General features: G+C 37.5%; 1 protein-coding gene across 2 annotated transcripts in view; it reads left to right on the top strand.

Moving 5' to 3' along the window:
* Window positions 1-3,828: 3,828 nt before the first annotated feature.
* The window catches only part of LOC150104389 (CTP synthase 1-A-like), a 281,082-nt gene continuing 263,009 nt past the window's right edge, over window positions 3,829-21,901 (top strand). For both annotated transcript variants that reach the window (XM_090396340.1, XM_090396339.1), the window contains exon 1: window positions 3,829-3,994. In XM_090396340.1, the coding sequence (XP_090252466.1) occupies window positions 3,829-3,994 (166 nt within the window). The remainder of the gene's footprint in view (window positions 3,995-21,901) is intronic.

The raw sequence follows: 21,901 nt of genomic DNA, 5'->3' as shown, positions 1-21,901 counted from the left end.
AGAATTGTAGAGTAGGTGCCCTCCCTCGATGAGTCTTTGGACTCCCTGGAGGTGTCATGGTAATAATATTTTAGTAATAATAATAATAATATTTTTAGATTGGGGGTTGACCGTGAGTAACTGAAACTGCAGATAAGAGAGGGTTACTGTACATTGGTACCTTTGGTTAAGGGTGTGTATTAAGGATTAGATAATCCAAGAACCTTAGAGATAAACCTTTTAGGATCATTACATTATACACCTTCATTCCTCTGATCATCAGGGTCTCACATTGGGTGAATTTCATCACCAAGCAAACAATATACCCACTCTCCAACCTACAGACTGTTGGAGAGTGGGTATGTTGTCTGCTTGGCCAACCACACTGGCCACTTAGTTGGTCAGTAATACTACAATATATTTGAGTTATTATTGACTTCCTATCAACAATCTTATTCCAAATTAATCTGTCATTTTCTCATCCCCATTCTTTAAGTCTAAGAAATTTCTCAGTAGAAGCACTAACTTAAAAATGTTTACTATTAAATTCATCTACTGAATGTTTATAGAAAGGGGTTAGGAGTTTTTCAGTAGAAATGGTTATTTCGTATTGGTTTTACATTTTCTTTTTATCTCATTCTGGGAAGAGAAAACAGAGTAGACCAGAAAAGGCTATTAGATTAAAAATGAAACCGGAACAGGTCATAAGGTCTATATCCATATTTAGTGTTGTGATGATGATTTATATATATATATATATATATGTATGTGTGTGTGTGTGTGTGTGTACACATAAATACCAGTAGATTCTGGTTAATTGGCTGCCAGTTAATCAAGGCAACTATTTTATTGGAACATTAAGAATTTTTAGTGGATATTAAAAATGTTAACATTCTGGAAGAACAAAAATAAAATGAGAATTGAGCAAGAATTTGTTTTGTTTATTTGGGACACATTGCTGTTTAATTGGGCCAGCTAGTAACCTCTATCACCACATGGAGTGTTAGAAAAATTACATAATCATGATTCAAAAATTTAGTGCTGATGACACCTGCAATATGTCAGGAACTAGTAAATGAAAGCTGTTATTGGAAAAAGGGCCAGGCTTCATTGTTTTAAAGGAATTGGAAGAGAGTTTACATATGCATGGATGACATCTGAACATATTAAAAATTAAAATTTTTTTAGTATTCTTTTAAGAATATTATGAGTTGGGACATGTATTTACAACAGAAATAAGAAATATTTTACCAATTCTTGACATCCCATAATCATGATATGATCCACATCAGCAACTATAAAGCATTTGCATCCATTGACATTTGTCTTCAGTACTAAAATGAAGATTTTGAGGAGGAAATTGAAATGAAACATGAGAAGACATTAAAAGAAACTGATGAGGGTGGTGCTCCCAAGCTAGAACAAGTGACTACCCAGTATACTTGAAAATTTATTACTGGATTATGATGACTGTTTTATGCAGAAAGCAAACATTATATCTGTACTAAATACCTTCACTGATTTTGTTCAGTTGCAGTCAGTCAAAAAGAAAAAGAAAAGAAAGACATGATTCATGCTTTCCTTTTAGATTCATATTCTCCATCTGCATGTATGTTATTCTACTTCTACTCTTGCTGGATAAATTTTATTGAAATTTGGTAGTTGGAATCTTTATGAAAGTGTCAAGCCATCTCAGTTTTGATTGAAATGGAATCATTTTTAGTGGCAGAATTTAGTAGAATATTTTAAAAATGAAGGATTTTATATTACATTATATAGAGCAATACAGTTTATGTGTAAGTCAGTCAGCAGTTAGACTCGAAGGAGGTTACAAGAAGGTGGTTTGATGTAAAATCGGTATAAGACAAGTGTGCACTTTGTCTCCACTCTTACCAATCATCTGTAATAGATCACATTATGAAAGAAAGTGCCATCAAAACTGTTATCATAAAAGTGGATATCAAATTTAGCTCTTTGCTCTTTTCTTCTCTTCAGTCCTCAAAATGAATTGAGTTCCTCATGGATAAGAGCCTTTCCCTGTTCTCTGTCCAAAGCTCTTTCATATGCCAACAGCTTTGGAAGTCCAATGCAATTCTAAGGGCTTTATGCCATGTTAATTTTGGTCTTCCCCTTGATCAAATGCTTGTTTAAAATTCATAAACAGCAATAAAGGTCTCTTCCCCTCATCCAGTGATTTCAGCCAGATTATAATGAGTAAAAATATGGTCAATTAATAAATTTAGTTGAATCCTTTATCCAAGTGTAAGCAAACAAAGTTTGCGCCTGAAAAGATTTTCAGGACTGAGGTAAGGTGGCACAACACCAGGCAACTCCGAGCAAATGTGGACCAAGCTCTCGTCACTCCTTGTCTCAGTATCTCCCATAATGCAAAGCACATCTCCTTGCTGACATGTATACTGCTATGCATTAAGGGAAGAGCCAGTACCCAGACCGGTTTCGACCTTTATTGAGGTCTCGTCAGTGGGAGGCAGACTCAAACGTGCAGATACTAAGGCAGAAGCTATAGGAGAAGTCATATTTACCTATACAAGTTTCCAACAGGTGTACCACAAGTGCAAAATAAACTTCCGACATCTTTCTTTAAATCCAGAGTAATTCAATAATAAGGTGGTACACCTGTTGGCAACTTGTATAGGTATATATGACCTCTCCTATTGCTTCTGCCTTAGTATCTGCACGTTTGAGTCTGCCTCCCACTGACGAGACCTCAATAAAGGTCGAAACCGGTCTTGGTACTGGCCCTTCCCTTAATGCATAACAGTATACATGTCAGCAAGGAGATGTGCTTTGTATTATGGGAGATCCTGAGACAAGGAGTGACGAGAGCTTGGTCCACCTTTGCTCGGAGTTTCCTGGTGTTGCACTACCTTACCTCAGTCCTGAAAATCTTTTCAGGCGCAAACTTTGTTTGCTTACACCTGGATAAAGGATTAAACTAAATTTATTAATTGACCATATTTTTACTCATTATAATCTGGCTGAACTCACTGGATGAGAGGAAGAGACCTTTATTGCTGTTTATGAATTTTAAACACATTTGATCCAGGGGAAGACCAAAATTAACATGGCATAAATCCCTTAGAATTGCATTGGACTTCCAAAGCTGTTGGCATATGAAAGAGCTTTGGACAGAGAACAGGGAAAGGCTCTTATCCATGAGGAACTCAATTCATCTTGAGGACTGAAGAGAAGAAAAGAGCGAAAACTTAGGATTTGAAATTTTTTCATGTTATCTCTTTAACTAAATTAGGCAAAATTGGACACACTTAGACAGAATTTGGCAAAATGATATGAATTTTATTTAAAAATTAAATAGTGGAATATATATACAATTTTAGACCCCCCCATGATCAGAATGACATTTTTATGGGCCCATCTAAGCTTTCCTATTTACTGTATATTATGGTTTATGCTTATGTTAATAAATGGCAATAAATAACCCCCTCTGCATTGTATAAGATTGTATAAGACAAATCTCTCTTGGGGTTCTGTTGTTTCGAATTATACAAGAATGCTGTTGTGAAACTTACTTTATGATTGTCTCAGATCATTTCTTTACTTGTTTTTTTTTTTTTTCATCTTTAATGGTTTTTTCATTTTCTAAAAACATGAGTGCTTTAAAGGTACTGCATCTGTTAATTTACTTACCAAGAGAGCAAATTACATATAAATCAGTTTAAAATACAAAGGGCAGATGCTTGAAAGGGAAACTAAATATTTGTGTTTTATAATATGTCTTTACCAAAGATATCTTAGTCTTAATCTTATCAGCCCCCCCCCCTCCAAGCTTTGTTTATCATATTTTATTTTCCAGGCCTTTCATCAGAAATGAAGTATATCCTTGTTACTGGAGGTGTAATTAGTGGAATTGGTAAAGGAGTCATTGCAAGTAGCATTGGTACTATTTTAAAGGCATGTGGACAAAAAGTAACGTCAATCAAAATTGATCCTTATATCAATATTGATGCTGGAACATTTTCTCCATATGAACACGGTAAGTTTTATAATAAGGAATTATTATATAATTATTTAGGTATAGTTTCTGGGAAAATTCCCATGCTACTCCTCTTAAACACTATTATTATAATTACGGCTATTATAGCATGTTTTTGTTTAGGAGTGTTCCTTATTTTAAATACATTCGCTATAATTACTCAAAAAAGGGTATATATATTTTAGGGCATTATGGGTGAGTATAGAAGGCAATTATAGCAGAATAAAAGAGGTGGAAAAATTTTGTACATACCTTGTTTTGATACTGGGATGTCTTCCAATTCTATGATCATGCTGAAGGTTGTTTATAACGAGGGGGGCCGAAGGAGGAAGGGTCCCCTACCCCAGTTTCCCCATAAATAAACCCTTCCTCTTCTCTCCCCTCCCCCAAAAAAGTGCCCTTAAACACAATAATATATATATATATATATATATATATATATATATATATATATTATTAATACAAAACCCGGGTTTCCAAATTTATTTTTCCCGCATCACCCTCCCGCTCCCTTACTCCTTTTCCCCCTCGTTATAAACAACCTTCAGCAGGATCATGGAATTGGAAGACATCCCAGTATCAAAACAAGGTATGTACAAAATTTTTCCAATTTTATTCTACTATAATTGCCTTCTATACTCACCCATAATGCCCTAAAATATATATACCCTTTTTTGAGTAATTATAGCCAATGTATTTAAAATAAGGGACACTCCTAAACAAAAACAGGCTATAATAGCCGTAATTATAATAATAATTATTTATTTATTATTGAAATGTGAGGTGTGCTATATGAATTTGTTTGATTATGTAGATAAATTAACTGAAAGTGTTAGTAGTGAGAATGCCATGAGGAGGATGAATGCTCACCTGATAGAAAACTATCAGACGAGCACTCACTATAGAGGGACAGTGTAAAAGAGCAGCAAAAAAATGGTAGAAAAAAAATTTTGAAAACGTGAACGAGCAATCTTGAACATGTTGTTTATTATTTTAACGGTATAATAGAACACAAAAACTAAGTAAATAATTAATTTATTGACTTGATGCTGATATTTCGCTGGTATTATAACCAGCATCTTCAGAGCACAAAAACACTGTTTGTCACAAGCATCAAGTCAATAAATTAATTATTTACTTAGTTTCTGTGTTCTATTATACCGTTAAAATAATAAACAACATGTTCTACGAACACATAAGTCTGTCCACACGTTTGAGCAATCTTGAACTTAACAATCGATGGTAAGAAAGACAAAAGTGATATGAATATAGCAGAAGTTGAAAAACAGAGTGCAGTTAAAGGTAAGGTGGTGAGTGACATTGATGGCAAACAAGCATGTATGGCTGGTATTAAAACCGAGAGAGTGAATGAGAGCGAAAATGTGATGCCAGATTTGAAAGCTGAGTTGGTTGAGGCAAGAGATGAAATGGATATGGAGTGAAATTAAAAGAATTCAAAATATGTATGGAAGAGTGAAAATGATGGAAATGAACGATATTGGTGTGAAAGAGGTAATGAAGGACCCACAAGTGGCATTGTGTGGGGATTTGATTATTAGAGGCGTGGTAAATGAGAAGATGCACAAGGTTTGTTTTTCTAGAGATAAAATGCATAGAGTGGTGAAGGATATGAGGAGTAAGCAAACAAAAGAGTTGGTAGAGGTAATAGGGAAATATGACTTAAATGGGAACAAGGAACATGTAAGAGTGGATATCAGGAGGTTGTTGAGAAGGATAAAAGATAATAGTGTGATAGGAAAGTTTCAGTGTGTTGCCTAGATCTGATAGTGATGAAATGAGGCGGAGAGTGAAGATTGTGAATGATATATTAGCAGAAATGTGTGAGAAGAATGGAGTGCAGTTTGTTAATGTGATGAATAAGTTTGAAGGATGAATGACAGACTGCATTTTAGTGGGAAACATTTGGTTTTGGTGGGAGACATTTGGAGAGACTGGAAGGTAGAGAATTAATCTGATCAAGTAAGAAGTGATGTAAAAGAGTGGAAGAGTGAGAAAGGAGAGATTGAGGTTAAGAATGAAGAAGTGGGTAGCATGAGTATAGAGAATGAGAGAACAAGGGTGCAAGACAAATGAGGAAACGGGAAGGTTCAGGGTGAACAGGGGAACACAGCATGAGAAAGGATGCTGCTGCAAGAGGATGTGAATGCCTAGACAAAAAGGGAACAGGATGATGGGATGAAGGGAAAACAGTTTGAAAGAGGTTCTAAGATGAATAAGGAGAAAAGAAATGGCTCGAGTTAAGTACGGCGAAGTCACATCTAATATGTGGTATCAGTGAAACTTGTTATAGATCCGGGAATGTTATGTTTTGTATACAAATGTTAAAAGTGTAAAAAACAAGACAAATGAAATGGTTGCATTACTTGAGTCTGTTTAACCAAGAATTGTTGGAATAAATAAGACATGGTTGGATGAGGATGACATCCTTACAGGAATAGAGTTGGAAAGGTATGGTGTTTTGTGAAGATAGAAAGGGTAACAAGGGAGTGTTATATTCATACAAGGTAGAGATGCAAGAGGAAAATGGTGGCATTGGTTTTGAGGCAGTATGCTGTGAGATAGAGTCAGAATTACTTAGTCAGATGTTGTTATAGACCTGATAATGAGGATAGTAGTGACCAAGAATTGTATAATCAAATTAACCAAACAAATAAGAAAAAGTTGATCATTATGGATGATTTTAATTATTGCAATATAGACTGGGATGATGAGATAGCAACTGGAAGTAAAAAAAAATCAGTTTGAGTTTTTGAGGGACAATTACCTTAGGTAGTATGTCGCAGAGGGCACACAAGGATTGAGGGTCTTGCATTTGATCATCTCATCAGAGGATTTTATTATAAATGAGGTGTCAAATCACCCTCTGTGAGAATAACCATGAGGTAATTACCTGGGTGGTTGCCAGCAGTGTGAGGAAAGGATATATGTGGAACTGCAAGGCTGGTGATTATGAGAAGCTCAGGAGACAGCTTGCAGGTGTAGCCTGGAATGAGAAGTTGGTTGAAAGGAGATCCATGCTACTTGAATGATATTCAAGAACTGTTTACAGAAGCAATGTCTAAATGTATTCCAAGAGTCAGAAGGTTAAATAAGGTAGGTGTGTAATGGATGAATGAAGAGACTGAACATGCGATACAGAGGAAAATGGCATTATGGAGCCAACATAAGAGGAATGGTAATAATCATGAGGATGACTTGGTAAGAGTCGGTAGCAAAAGTTCAGTGTGAGCATCAGTTAGCTGATGAAGCCAAAAAGAATCCTAGAGAGTTCTTTTGATATGTAGCCAGCAAAAGAAAGAATGATTATGGAAGGATGACATTGATTGGAGGAAATGGTATAAAGACAGCTGTTGCAGAATGTGTGGTGGAGATACTTAATGAGTAGTTCATAATGGTCTTTCATTCTTGTGAATGTGACATCATGCAGAGTTCGAGAGCAGTTGATGATGAGGAGGAGTGACTGACTGTAAGTGAGCAAGAGGTATATGAGGAATTGAGCAAACTTGATGTTAATAAGGCTGAGGGACTTAGTAATATATCACCATTTATTTTGATGGAATGTGTCAGGGAGTTGGCATCTGCCTAGACATATTTGTTTAATATGAGTCTTGCACTGGGTCAAGTTCCAAAGGAGTGGAAGGAAAGCAAAATTGTGCTGCTTCATAAAGGAGGCGACACAACTCAAACACCAAATTATAGGCATATCTGCATGTCAGTTGTTTTGGTTAAAGTGTTGGAGAAGCTGGTGAGAATCAGGATACAGAATTGGGTTGACAACAGTGGTATTATCTTTGATGGACAGCATGGATTTGCTAAAGAGATGTCATGTTTTAGTAATCTATTTATTTATTACAATAAGGTGACAGCTTCACTGGACAAAGGAGATGGTACACAGTAGCATACTTAGATTTTGCAGAGGTCTTTGGTAGATAAGTTGATAGTCAAAGTAGAGTGGATGTGGTTGGATATTAGACTAGTGCATTGGATCGGAGATTGGCTATCTGATAGGTATCAGCAAGTTGTGTACGTAGGAGCAATATCCCGAAAGAGGAAAGTCACTAATGGGGTGCCTCAGTGATCTGTTTTATGGCCATTGTTGTTTATCATGTATGTTAATGATATTGGGGATGATTTGGATGGGGATATTCAATTCAATTGTTTGCTGATGATGCAAACTTAGGACTAACTATGAGGAGTAGAGTAGATTTTGTGGCCTTATAAGTAAACTTGAATAGATTGAGTGAATGGGCATGGGAGTGGAGATGCCAGTCAGTGTTACAAAATATAAGGTTTTAAAATTTGAGAAACAAAGATGGGATGTCAAATTTACACTTGGTGGGGATATATTGTTGGAGATGGAAGAAATAAGAGATATTAGGGTGATGGTAGATAAGTATCTAAAATTTAGATGACACATAACCAAAATTGTGAGGACAACACAACGAATTCTTGCAATGACGTGATGCAGAGGACACTGACTTGTAGAATAGGAGATGTTGGAAAGGATCCATAGGTGACTGACTAATGTAGTTTCTGATCTCCGAATGTTAAATATGAGGAAAGGTTGAGAAGATGCAATTTACAGAGTCTAGTGAATAGGAGGAAGAGAGATGATATAATAGGGACATGTTGGTAGGAGGTCATTGTAGGATCAATGTTGAAGAGGTTTTTCAAAAAATGGTGGGCGATCATTGAAGGGTGTGAACAAGGGAGTGAGAAGCAGGTTTTTTGCATGCAGAGTTGTGAATGATTGGAATGCCTTGCTTGAGAGTGTGGTGTTTGCTGATAATTTGAATATGTTTAAAGCATGGTATGATGAGTGGTGTGTATGACAGAGGGACCTCCTAGATGAGTCTTTGACTCCATGGAGTCTTAGGCTGTTAAAAATTGTAATGATAATTGTTGGTTTTAAAGAGATGAAATAATTGAAATATATGATTGTGGAAGTTATTCAGTTTTTTTTTTTTTTTTTTTTTTTAATTTCACTGAGGATTTCATATGTGTTAAATCAGTTATTTTTCCTTTCTTAATTTCTTTCTTTTTTAGCTGCATTTTTGTAAGCAAACCTTGTTTCACTATTATTTTCCTTAGTGCATTGGTCAGAAAGACTTGATTTGTTTTTGTCTGCTGGACAAAAACAAATCAGTGACAAGGTTAAATATTTGTTGTTGTTGTAAGAAAGGATTATTTTAAAGGGCTTTTCAGTTGAACGTGAATTAGTCACTCATATAGAATAGTAGTTATGGTGGTATAATGTTGAAAAAACTACTGATTTAATAGTGCTATAATTTTCATATCTTGACACATTATCAAATTGAATATTTCACATGAACTTACTGTTTAAATTTTTTGTTAATTACACTCATGAGCAGTTGAATTAGAGATACCTGCCTAGTAGCGGGTAGCATCCCCTTTCACCTTAATGACAGCGGTGATGTAGCGTGGCATGGACTCCACAAAGCACCTTAAGCGTTGGGGAGCCAAACTAATCCATGACCGCTGCACAGCCTCCCACAGTGCACGGGGATTAGTTGGAGCAGAGTCCAGGGCACGTATATATCTCTCTCTCAACAGCATCTCATATATGTTTAATAGGATTGAGGTCAGGGTACCTCGGGGCCAGCCAAGCATCCTCATGTCCTTGGAGTGTTCATCCAACCACTAGGCTACAATTCGGGAGCGGTGGTCTGGTGCATTGTCTTGCTGTAGGTACAGGTCTCCTGCAGGGTGCAGAAATGGGTGCACATGATCTGACAGCAGGTCCCTGTATCGTTTGCCGGTGAGGGATGATAGTAGATATACCAGGGGACTCATTTCATCCCACGTAAACAGTCCCCATACGAGGATTCCACCACTGGCCTGAACTGTACCCTGCTGGCATGAGGGATCCATCGCTGCGATGCACTCGCTGCGATGCACTCGTACCCTGCCATCAGCATGTACCAATGTGTACCTCGACTCATCAGTCCAGGTGACCTTTTTCCATGCGTCGAGGGTCCAATGGCGGTGTTCCTGCACCCATGCCAATCGTTGTGTCTTGTGAGCAGAGGTACCCTAGTCAGGCGGTGGCTTCTGTACCCCATAGAGAGGAGATGGTTCTGGATGATGTGGCTGCTCACACATCGTTATTGTCCAGCATTGAATTGGTGAGTGATCTGCAGCACTGTGGCCTGTCTATCAGCTATTACCATTCGAGCTAGCCAACGGTGTCCCCTGTCATCGACACATTGTACACCACAGCAGTTTTCCCTGGCTGCTGTGGTTTTACCCAATTCCATGTACTCACAGTACACTCTTGACACAGTGGCCCGTGAAAAGCCCAGTGCCTGCATGACTTCGGAGATGGAGTGCCCCAATACGTCTGGCTCCGTCTATCTGGCAGCATCGAATTCACTGAAATCTCGAGTCTTCCTTATTCTGTGCTCAGTTATTACTCAGACGCTCAGTACAAGATCTGACGACATCCCCGTCACGTGCCACGTGGCACTATTCCATTCACCAGGGTGACCACAGCACCATTTCGCCAACTTGGCAGGTATCTTTAATTCAACTGCTCATGAGTGTATATTTCATGTGGATTGACTGGGGATCTTCAGCTGTTTGTTGATGATTCAGAATTAAAAAGTATTGCTGATGTTATTTCTCTTCAGGAAGATTTGAATAAACTTTTGGTGTGGACAGATGAGTGGGGTTGTAGTTTTAATATTAATTATTATTAACATCTGACCTCTATGGAGTCTGAGACTCATTGTGGGAGGTATACACTATCACACACACAAAACTCATCCAACTGTGCATTAAACTGATTCATTGTGTCTACATTCACAACACACTTAGGCAATGCATTCCACTCACCAACCGCTCTCCATGTAAAGAATTCCCTCACACCTCCTACAATTTCCAGAGATGGCCTCTTGTTCTAACTCCCTCTCCCATTCTATGAAAAATCTCTTCCATGTCAACGTGATAACCCCTCACTAGTTTATATGTCTGTCATATCCCCCCCCTCCTCCTATTCATGAGGCTATTCATTCCTATTCATTTGCTTTGCAATTGACATCATATTCTCAATCTGTCCTCATACTCCACATTCCAAAGACCACTGATCACCTTTGTGAATCATTTCTGGACCCTTTCTAACATATCCTCATCACCATGAAAACCCAGTGACCAAATCTTTGCATAGTAATCCATGTGAGGCCTGATCAAGGCCTTACACAATAGCATAATAACCTCTATATTTTTGCATGTCAAGGTCCTCTGCATCATTGCTATTATCTGATGTGACATCTTCACAACTTATTCAATGTGGTCCCTGAATATCAGATCATTGTCTACCCCCACTCCCAGACTCTCGTCTCTTCTACCTCCTTTAAAGTTTTCTCGCCAAATGTATTCTTTGCATTCCATCGTTGCGTACCAATCAAAACCTAACACTTTGCAACATTGAACTGACAGATCCACTTACTTGCCATTCATGCAATCTATTCGAGTCCTCCCATGAGGTCATAACATCTGCTTGATTCTTTATTTTCTTCAGTTTTGCATTATCTGCAAACAGCTGCATATCACCAGTTAACCCATTCCAATGTCACGAAATATACAAATTGAACAACAGTGGTCCCAAAACTGAGCCCTGTGGTACACCACCAGTGACCTTCCTCTTTCAGGATACTGCTCCCCCATATACAACTTTCTGATACCTGTCTGACAGCCAGTCATTGATCCAACTCATAAGTCTGTTATCCAATCCCATCCATTTCAATTTATTTAACAGCTTCACATATGGCAGTATATGAAAACCTTTTGCAAAATCTAAGTATACTACTGTATATGCATCTCTCTTGTCCAAGACTTTTGTCACCTTTTTATAGTACATAAGTAAGTTAGTAAAACATGATCTCCCTGTAACAAATCAATGATGATAACCACAGAGTTATCTGCTGTTATCAACCCATTTCTGTATCCTGATTCTCACCAATCTCTCTAGTACCTTCACCACAACTCCAGATATACAGATTGGCCTATAATTTGTAGCTACAGCTTTATCGCCACCTTTATACAGTGGAAAAATTTTACCTTCTTTTCACTAACTTGTGCTGTTATAAGACTCTTATTGAAGACACATGAAAATGCTACTGCCAGTTCCCTGGAACATTCCCTTAAGACATGTGGTGATATGTCATCAAATCCTTTCACCTCACTGACATCAAGGTTATTTATTTCCTCAAAATACCTTCTATTCACTCACAATTAAGCCAACCTCTCCTATGTCCTTTAAACTAAGTTTTTCATGATTTCATCCTGATGAGAATGAAACACCCTTATAAATTGATCAATGAATAGCTTACAGTGTGTTCTATAACAGTAACTATTCTACCATTTTCATCCATTAACATCATCTTACCATAATCATTCTTCCTTCTGTTTGCCACATTATTTAAAAACTCTCTAGGGTTTTTCTTTGCTTGATATGCTAATTTCTGCTCATACTGCATTTTTGTTGTCCTCACTGAGTTACTCTCTGGCTTGCTGTTTATACTCTTCATGTAACTGATTATTTCCATTATCTTCTACTGCCTCTAAAGTGCTTTCTTCCAGATTGAACAGATCTAAAACTCTTGATCCTCACATGACCTCCTTTATATGTTGTCTGAGGTAGTCGTCTCTCTCAAGAACTCAAAAAATTCATTTTCCTTATTCCTAAATACTATCTCTTCATTCTAATCTATACTGCCATAATTAAAATTGCCCGTAATAATATCCTTCCTTTGTTCACTAACCCAAGTTGTTTATACATTTCTTCATCATTACCCTCCACATTCCCTGCCCTATAGCATCATCCAACTAAATATGTCTTCCTATTATCCTCCACCTCACACCACACTGCCTTATAACCATTGCCACTATTTCCTTCTTTCATGTCTGTCTTATGTGGACATAATTCCTCTGCCATCATCAGCAGCACTCCCCTACCTTCTTATCCTTTCTATTCTTGCAAAAAACACTGTACCCTTCCATTTCTATTCCCATTAGGATATCATCTCATTCAACCATGTTTCACTTATTTCAGCATCCAATTCCTTATAATAAATGCAAGGTGTTGCATTTTGGAATACAGAGATAAGCCTGTGTTCTATATTATGGAACTACACTGTACCAAGGATTCAAGGTCTGAAGTGATAACTAGCAGTAGACTGAAGTTTATAGGACATTTGCAATATAGGACATATTGCAAATGTTGCAAAAACTACACATTGTATTTTCTGCTGTGATAAGAAGTACAATGATGTGTAGCTGTGTAGGGATAAGGAGGTGGTTGAGGCAATTATAAAAAGAGTAGAAGGCGAGAAGGGAAGAACCAGAGGCCATCCCTGGAAATTGGGTAAGTGTGGTAAAGAAGGGCATAAGGAGTAGTTTTTTACATAGAAATCTGTGGGTAAATGGAATTACACATTACCAGAATGTGTTGTTAATGCAGGAAGTGTTAAGGATTTTAAGTTCAATATGATAACTATGTTGTCAGTCAAATAAACCTCCCAGAATGAGTCTGCTGATTCCTAGGAGGTTGTGATAATAATATTAACATCTGAACACCTAAATGTTTTATCTAATAAAAATGAATTAATATCATATCCTCCTAAAGCATCTGTAAAATCAATTTTATCCATTTCAATTTGTAAGTACAGTTACAAAAAATAGCAACTCAATATATAAGTAATGAATTCAGTTATTAAAAAAAAAAAGAAAGTTTATGATATCAGTCTTGAAGAGTGGAGCTACTGATGCAATCTGTTTTCAGCTGCAAAACCATGTTGATACTGCTCAGATCAATTCATATTTTTATTCTTGTTTACCCTTGTATATTTTGTATATGTATGCTCGCCAGCCTAGTTGGCCGAGTGGTTAGCATATCTGCTCTCCAACCAACAGGTCATGGATTTGAATCCCACTGTGGACATGGATGTTTGTGATTGTCTTTAGGCAAGAGATGAATTTCATTGCCCGGTGTGAGACTACCTCCCTGCTTATTGGAGGCCTGAAGTGGCTTAAAAAAGTTCCATCTTTGGTCTCTAGAGTATGTTTTCTGGACTATGTAAAATTAAATAAAAAATCACAATATATTCACACACACACACACACACACACACACACACACACACACACACACACACACACACACACACACACACACACACACACACATACAGGGTGTCTCAAAAAAATGTATACACACTTTGAATGATCATAAAGATATACTTTTCATCCCTCAACGTCTGTATTCAAACTGATGACCGTCCTGATCCAGGCACCACTGATAATGTGCAACAATGGAATTGCAAACACTGAGAATCATTTCGTCTTGTAGCTGGGAGCATTCTCTTTCTATTGCTGCTTTCAAGTCGTTGACTGTTGCCAGTTTTGAAGTGTAAACTTTATCCTTGATAAATACCCATAAGAAGAAGTCCATTGGCATGAGGTCTGGTGAACGCGGGGGTATTCTACAGAATACCCCCGCGTTCTGTAGAATACCAATTTTTCTTGTTTCAATTCTTCCAATCCATCTGTTGGGTAGAGTCTCATTAAGATAGGCCCTCACATCTCGATGGTAGAGTGAGGGCGCCCCATCTTGTTGAAAATAAAAGTCCTCATCCTCAAAATCCTCTTGAATACGTGGCATGACAGTTTCATACAGCAAGTTCAAGTAATTGGCACCATTTACAGTACCATCGAAAAAGAATGGTCCAATTAATCCGTGTGCTGATAAGCCGCACCACACTGTCACTCCTGGTAAATTTACATGATGTTCCTCCATAATATGCAGATTCTAAGGTGCCCAGTAAGTGCAGTTGTGCCATTAATTGACCAATTTAATTTTAATATGGCCTCATTACTCCACACAATTCGTCTTGGAAATTGTGTGTCCTCTTCACATTCTTCACAATGTAGTTTTGTGAGTACCACTCACAAAACTGCATTCTCTTATCCGGATCATCTTCGTTGAGAGTGTGTACTCTTCTTGGAATGTAACTTTTCCAATGACTGCGCTTCAACATGCGATGGACACTTGATTTTGATACTCCTATCTCACGAGACGCTTGTCACACAGATTTTCTTGAACTTTGACAATACATTTCAATCAACCTTCCTTCTGTTGTGGGCCTCGTAGCTGTTCGTAGTCTTCCTGAACATTACTTATGGACATTTTGAACAGTTCCATCTTCTTCAAATTTATCTCTAATTTGAGTGATAGTAAGTCTCGTAGGTGGATCTCATTGAAATTCTCTTCTAAACTGTCTTTGCACTTCCACTACGTTTTGATACTTCCAGTAGCATTTTAGGATAAATTTTCTTTCCTCAAAGCTTAGTCTGGTTTCAGCCATTATTTCAGATCCGTTAAACCTGCAAAATAATAAAAATTAAGTGAGTTATCAGCTGTTGAAGTGTGTATACATTTTTTTGAGACTCCCTGTATATATATGTATATAAAACTGATAAAAATAGCAAAGAAAAAAAATCCTTAGCCCACATATGGTACAAAATGTACTATAGGTTTATAATAACCTTTTGTGAGTGGGAACTACACATTAAAAAAAAAAAAATTCAAGTGTTAATACAACCATCTGTATGGCATATCCTTAGTATAGTAAGAAGTTTTATATAGTTTTGATGAGGTTTGATTAGAATTACACCTAAATCAACTAAGTCTGTGAGGTCAGTATATTATGTCTGTATTATGTGAGTTCTTTGGTCAGTTTGCCTGTTTTATAGAATGAAAAACTGAGTTTCTTGGAGGGAAAATGTTGCTGTTTCCATATGAGACTACCTAACTCACCTAAATTACCTTCAGCTGAAAAGCCTTCATTAAAGGTTCCTTTTATTCTAGGCAAAATTTGAATCTGGATCTTCTCAGTTGAAGGGCAAACGTCACATTGTTCTTGCTACTGTACTGTATTGACACTTTTACACTAGTGAAAATTAATACATCAGAAGATATTTCTCTGATTATTGCACATAATAAACAACTAAAATATTTCACATAATACTTGTTTTTCTTTAATTTGGAAATTAACAAAAAAATAAATTAAAATAAAAAATCAACTTTCTTTTAAGAAAAGTTGCAAACTTGAGTAACATAAAGATAAATTAATAACTCAAAATGTGTACTATCACTAGTATAAGTCATAATGGCTTTACATTTCTTTCTTTCTTTCTTTCTTAAGTACACTGCTCTGCTACTACTTTTGCAGTACAGTTGATTCTCATTATAGCAAATTAGTGTGATGACCACAGGAACAGTTTGTTATACAGGATAATCTATAATGGATTTCTTTTAATATAGTACTGTATGGTTTGTCACATTATACCGTGGGACTTTTGTTGGGATTTTTCAGTAGTTGTTATATTGAAAGTTAACTATATATCTGTGTAATTGTTCTTTAAGCCATATGCACCATTCTTAAATGGTGCATATGGCTTAAAGAACAATTACACACGTATGGTTTAAACTCCTACACTAAGTAGTGTAGGAGTTGGCTATTGATGACTTTCTCTATTATTTTGGAGAGGACAGGTGATGACAACTGGTTGGTAGTTTGATGGTAGAATCTATCACCCTTTTTTTTTTTTTTTGGAATGGAATGAATATGAGATTGCTTCCATACATTGGGATAATTACCAGATATGTATAATAAATTATAGAGACAATGTAGGACAAGTGTGAGCTCTGGAGCACAATATTTGAGAACAATTGGGGAAATGCTGTCAAGACCAGAAGACTTTTTAGTATCTAGGTTATTTAGTAATTTTCTGATGACATTTTGCCAAAAATCTATAAGAGGCATGCGGTGCTTGGATTCCAGTATGGTAGAGGTGATTTACCTTGGTCTAGAAGGTATGCAGGAGTTTGAGGAAAAGTGATGCCAGGAAGTCAACTTTATCTTTGGATGAAGTAACAGTTATGCCATTAGGATGAGACAGAGGTGGAAGTGCAGGAGATCAGAAGTTGCATCCAACTGCCTTAGCAAGCGACCAGAAGGCATGGCTTCCATTTTGACAGGAGGCGAGTTTTCTGCTGCGGATTTGGATCAACTGATGACTGCCTTGGTATTGACAGAGTATGAAGCTGGAGTTCTTGAAGAGAGCCATGTTGGGTAAGCTTAATTTTTTTCTTTGGCTGCTTTGACATATTTTTGGTTGAACCAGGGCTTGGAAAGTGGATATGCATTATGGACTGAATGGGGGATGAAGACCTTCATACTAATGAGAATAATTTCTGTGACTCATTCATAGCAGGTGTTAGGGTCAGGTGAATGGAAGCAATAGTCAGACCAAGGAAAGGAAGAGTAGAAATTCTGGAAGTCATCCCAGTTAGCTTCTTTATAGTGTTAGAGGATGCAAACTTGAAGCTATTTCCTTTATCCAACCCAGTTGTACTCTATGTATAAAAAGTTAGTGGATCACTTAGGCATGACTGAGCCTTCACAAAGCCATGCTGCTCCTGACAGAGTATCATATTCTTATCCACTCAATTCCCTTTTTGCCCAACTTTTCCTGTCCTTTTACCATCAATCCTGAGGTATTATTGGTCTGTAATTTGCTACCACAGACTTAGATCCTCTTTTATGTAGAGGAATTATTGTCCCTTCCCTCCACTTTATTGGGACTTTTCCAGAGCTGAGACTTGAACAGCCTAGTGAAAGGCATCACCAATTCCCCTGCATGTTCTTGTATTATGTGAGCCGATATCCCATCCCATCCCATAGTTGTATTTGTATTCATATTCTGCAGTATACTAAGTATCTCCAGTTCTTCAACCTCTGTTTTCATATCAGTCCCTGTCACCTTTATTATAACAATATTGTCACTAGGATGATATATCCTTGCAAAATGATCATTCAATAGCTCAACAATTTCATCTGCCTCTGTTACCTGTCTACCATATGTACTCATTAAACTTATCCTTTCTTAGTCATTCTTCTTCCTTCTTGCCACGTAATGAAAAAAACTCTTTGGGATTTCCTTTTGCCTTTTCAGCTAATTTCTTGTCATTTTGCCAATCTGATTTTGCCTTCCTTATCATGCCAGTCACCTTTCTTCCTTGTGCTGTTCATCAATTAGCTGGTCATATTCCTCATTATATATATCCCTCCTCAACATTTTCTTTATTTGCAGCTCATGCTTAATGATACTACTCATCTATCTAACTCCTACTCAACGGTTGCTTTCTCCAGATATCCATTGACTATCCCTGAAGCACTGTGAACATTCTTTCCTTGCAGATCTTTGCCATGGTACTGCTTCATGCTGCCTCCTAAGTGTATTATAATCACCTGTGTGTGTATAGTTCCACATATGCTCCTTCTTAACTGGAATTTCCATATGTTTTGCTATCTCCCAAGTCAAGACTGCATGATCACTTTCCCCAATCGGAGGCAGTATAGCCACTTTAGTTATGGACAGGTCTTCTGATCCTGTAACAAGATCCAACACATTCATACCCCAAGTCTCCTCCATCACATTCTTCGAGTATTTATCTCTCACTAAGTATATAAATTCCATTTCCTTCTTGCCATGTGATCTTTTCTTCTTTTAGTCTGTCTCAGATGTTGAAGTCCCCCATAATAATTACTTGACTTGAATTTTTTGCACTAATCTGCTGATGCATGTCTTCCACATCACCCCTGGTTTGTAGGTAGCAGCAACAAATTTTATATTTTTTCTTATTGGCCTCAACTCATACTATATTGACTCAAAAGAACTGCTATCTGCTCAACTAACTCCTACTTCTGTTAGCTACGATTCATCTGCTATCATCAGTACCTACCCCCTGTCCTGTCTACTCTGTACTCCCTGAAATTACTAAATCCATCACATTCTATCCCTGTAACTACATCATCTGCTGTTAGCCTTGTCTCACTAATGTCTATAATATTTGGCAAGGTTGCACTAACCAATACCAAAAACTCCTGACTCCTGTTCTTGTTACTTTGGCATTAACATGTAGAAACTGCAGCATCCCTGTATGCCCCAATCACCTTTACTTCGTAAATTGACTACCCTATTCAATATTTTTGCTTGAGAGAGAGAGAGAGAAAAACTAGATTCTGCACTTGTTGGTCATTCTCATCCTCGTTTGTTTCATGGAAGCATGCGCACACATACACACTCACACACTCTCTCTCTCTCTCTCTCTCTCTCTCTCTCTCTCTCTCTCTCTCACACACACACACACACACACACACACACACACACACACACACTACATTTCACAAAATCCTCTATGTCAAACTCACTACACAATGATGTCTTGGCCACCATTGTCTTCGTTCATACGAACGCAATGAATAACACATTTTTTATTAAATAATTTAAGGAAATTACAACGTCAACTAGGATATACATTAAAACAAATTTTAATATACTTCAGTATTTCGGCAACATCACGTTGCCATTTTCAAGAAACTTAAGATCGAGACACGTGCACGAAGGCACAACAAACAGTAAGTGAGGAAGAAGCAGGAAGCTATTATTTCTCCTAAAGTCAGATAGACACATCAAAAAATTTGACAATTTAAAAAAAGAACTCGATCTCGAAACCACAACTTCCTACCGAAATGGTAGTCAACCTTTCATCATTTAGTGTAAAACCTGAAGCACTCGATGCCCTTGCATGTGGCCACAACTTCGCCATTCCTCCCAGAAGAATACCTGCTGAAGATATTATGATATGAATTGAACGTGGGATAAGACACCTTCCAAACCACGTCGCCAATGATATTAGACTGGATGTGCCTTGTGTTCTGACCAAAGCTAAACCACCAAAAGCCAACATGCCTAGTAAGGAAATTAAATCTCTACTAGAATTACCTCCATATCGAGTACAATCCCACCAACTCACAAATTAGAAAACTCCACAGACTCCTTAAGGTCACTTCTTGGCCTGTGGAAATCACTAACAAATTAAAACAATTTACCTCCATACCCCCCTGTATTTATGGACTCCCAAAAATACATAAGGAAAATGTGCCATTACGTCCCATAGTGGATGGCATTGACTTCCATACATACAAACTAGCTAAACATTTGGCCAAAGTTCTCTCACACTATACTGGCAACACACTTTCACACATAAAAAACTCAACCCACTTCGAAGTCAGCATAGAAAACTTTACACTCAAACACTGACATAATGGTCAGTTTTGATGTCTCCTCCTTATTCACAAATGTCCCACTCAAAGAATCCTTAGAGCTAATCCAAGCTAAATTTCCATCTGATATCACAGCCCTATTTCAGTTCATAATGAACTCGGGCTATTTTGTTTGGCAAGGAAAATTCTACAAACAAATAGAGGGAACAGCCATGGGTTCTCCACTCTCCCCACTCTTGGCCAACTTTTATATGGAGACTTTTGAAGAGAAAGCTTTAAACTCTGTCCCACAAAAACCAACCATTTGTCTTCACTATGTTGGTGATGTGTTCGCTATTTGGCCACATGGCTCTGATGCACTCCTCTCCTTCCTAACACACTTAAACAACCAACACCCCAGAATCAAATTCACCTTGGAAGAAGAAAAAAACAACTGCCTTTCTTTCTTAGACACACTAGTCACCCGATAGCCTGATGGAATCTTGGTTTTCTCAGTCTATAGCAAACCCACCCATACAGGCAGATACATTCACCAACAATCCCCCCCTCCATAACCTCCTCGCAACAATATGGAGTCATTAAGACACTACACAACAGGGCTAAACTTATCTATTCAAATGACAATGCCCTAACTGCAGAACTAAACCACATTCTCAACACTTTCTCAGCCAATGGCTACCCCCCAAAAAAATCCAAAAAATATTGAAACCAGTAAACCACAACCCCCCCCCCCCCTCACAACAAGTATTACTTTAAATCCATCACCATACCCTACATCTGAGGCACCTCGGAAAAAATTACAAATATCCTAAAAAACATGACTTAACTTCTTGTTACAGACCATATAAAAAATTGGCATCCCTTATCTGCTCTACTAAAGACCCACCCCGACCTACCTGGTGTATACCAGGTACCTTGCAGCTGTAAGCTGTCCTGCTTTGGCCAAACAGTCAGGACAGCAAATATCAGAATTTCAGAACACAAGGACTACAACCAGTTTCACCAATACAGCCACTCTGGTCTTGCTGACAATGTGCTGGATACCTGCCATAGAATATGGTGGAAGAAAGCCACGATAATATACCGTAGTAAATACAAATATGAAAGGCTTTTCATGGAATCAGCTTCAGCCCTAAGAAACAATCCAAACTTCAATAAATTTGGCTGCATGAGACTGACTCATATTTGAGAAACCTACATCAGAAGACCTTCAGCCCAACTGCCCAAGAATACCAACATTGCCTGCTAGGGGGCACCATCAGGACTTTAGGAGAAATAATAGCTTCCTGCTTCTTCCTCACTTACTGTTTGTTGTGCCTGCGTGCATGTGTCTTGTTCATAAGTTTCTTGAAAATAGCAACGTGAAGTTGCCAAAATATTGAAGCATATTAAAATTTATTTTAATGTATATCCTAGTTGACGTTGTAAATTCCTTAAATTAGTAAAAAATGCATAACCAATGTCTAAGCCTTTCCACGAGAATGAATAACACAGTTTATCCATCATACATGGTATAAATATATCAAAAATAAATATACACACTCAACCACACAGTAATACTCAAAAATACTACAATTGCTAATTATCAAATAGCATTAAATCAATATTAAAACAACGACTTAGCAGCGAGCTCAACATCACATTGTCCATCCACCTGGTGGCATTTGCTTTAAATGTAATGAAAGTGTTCTTTGGCTATCTTCAACAACTGCTTTGATAATGAGAATGGATTTAC

The sequence above is a fragment of the Typopeltis vanoorti genome, chromosome 8 (assembly GCF_054136105.1).
Source record: "Typopeltis vanoorti isolate ZY-2024b chromosome 8, IOZ_Tvanoo_1.0, whole genome shotgun sequence".
Classification (NCBI taxonomy): Eukaryota; Metazoa; Arthropoda; class Arachnida; order Uropygi; family Thelyphonidae; genus Typopeltis; species Typopeltis vanoorti.
This window is presented reverse-complemented; position numbering and strand designations above follow the sequence as displayed.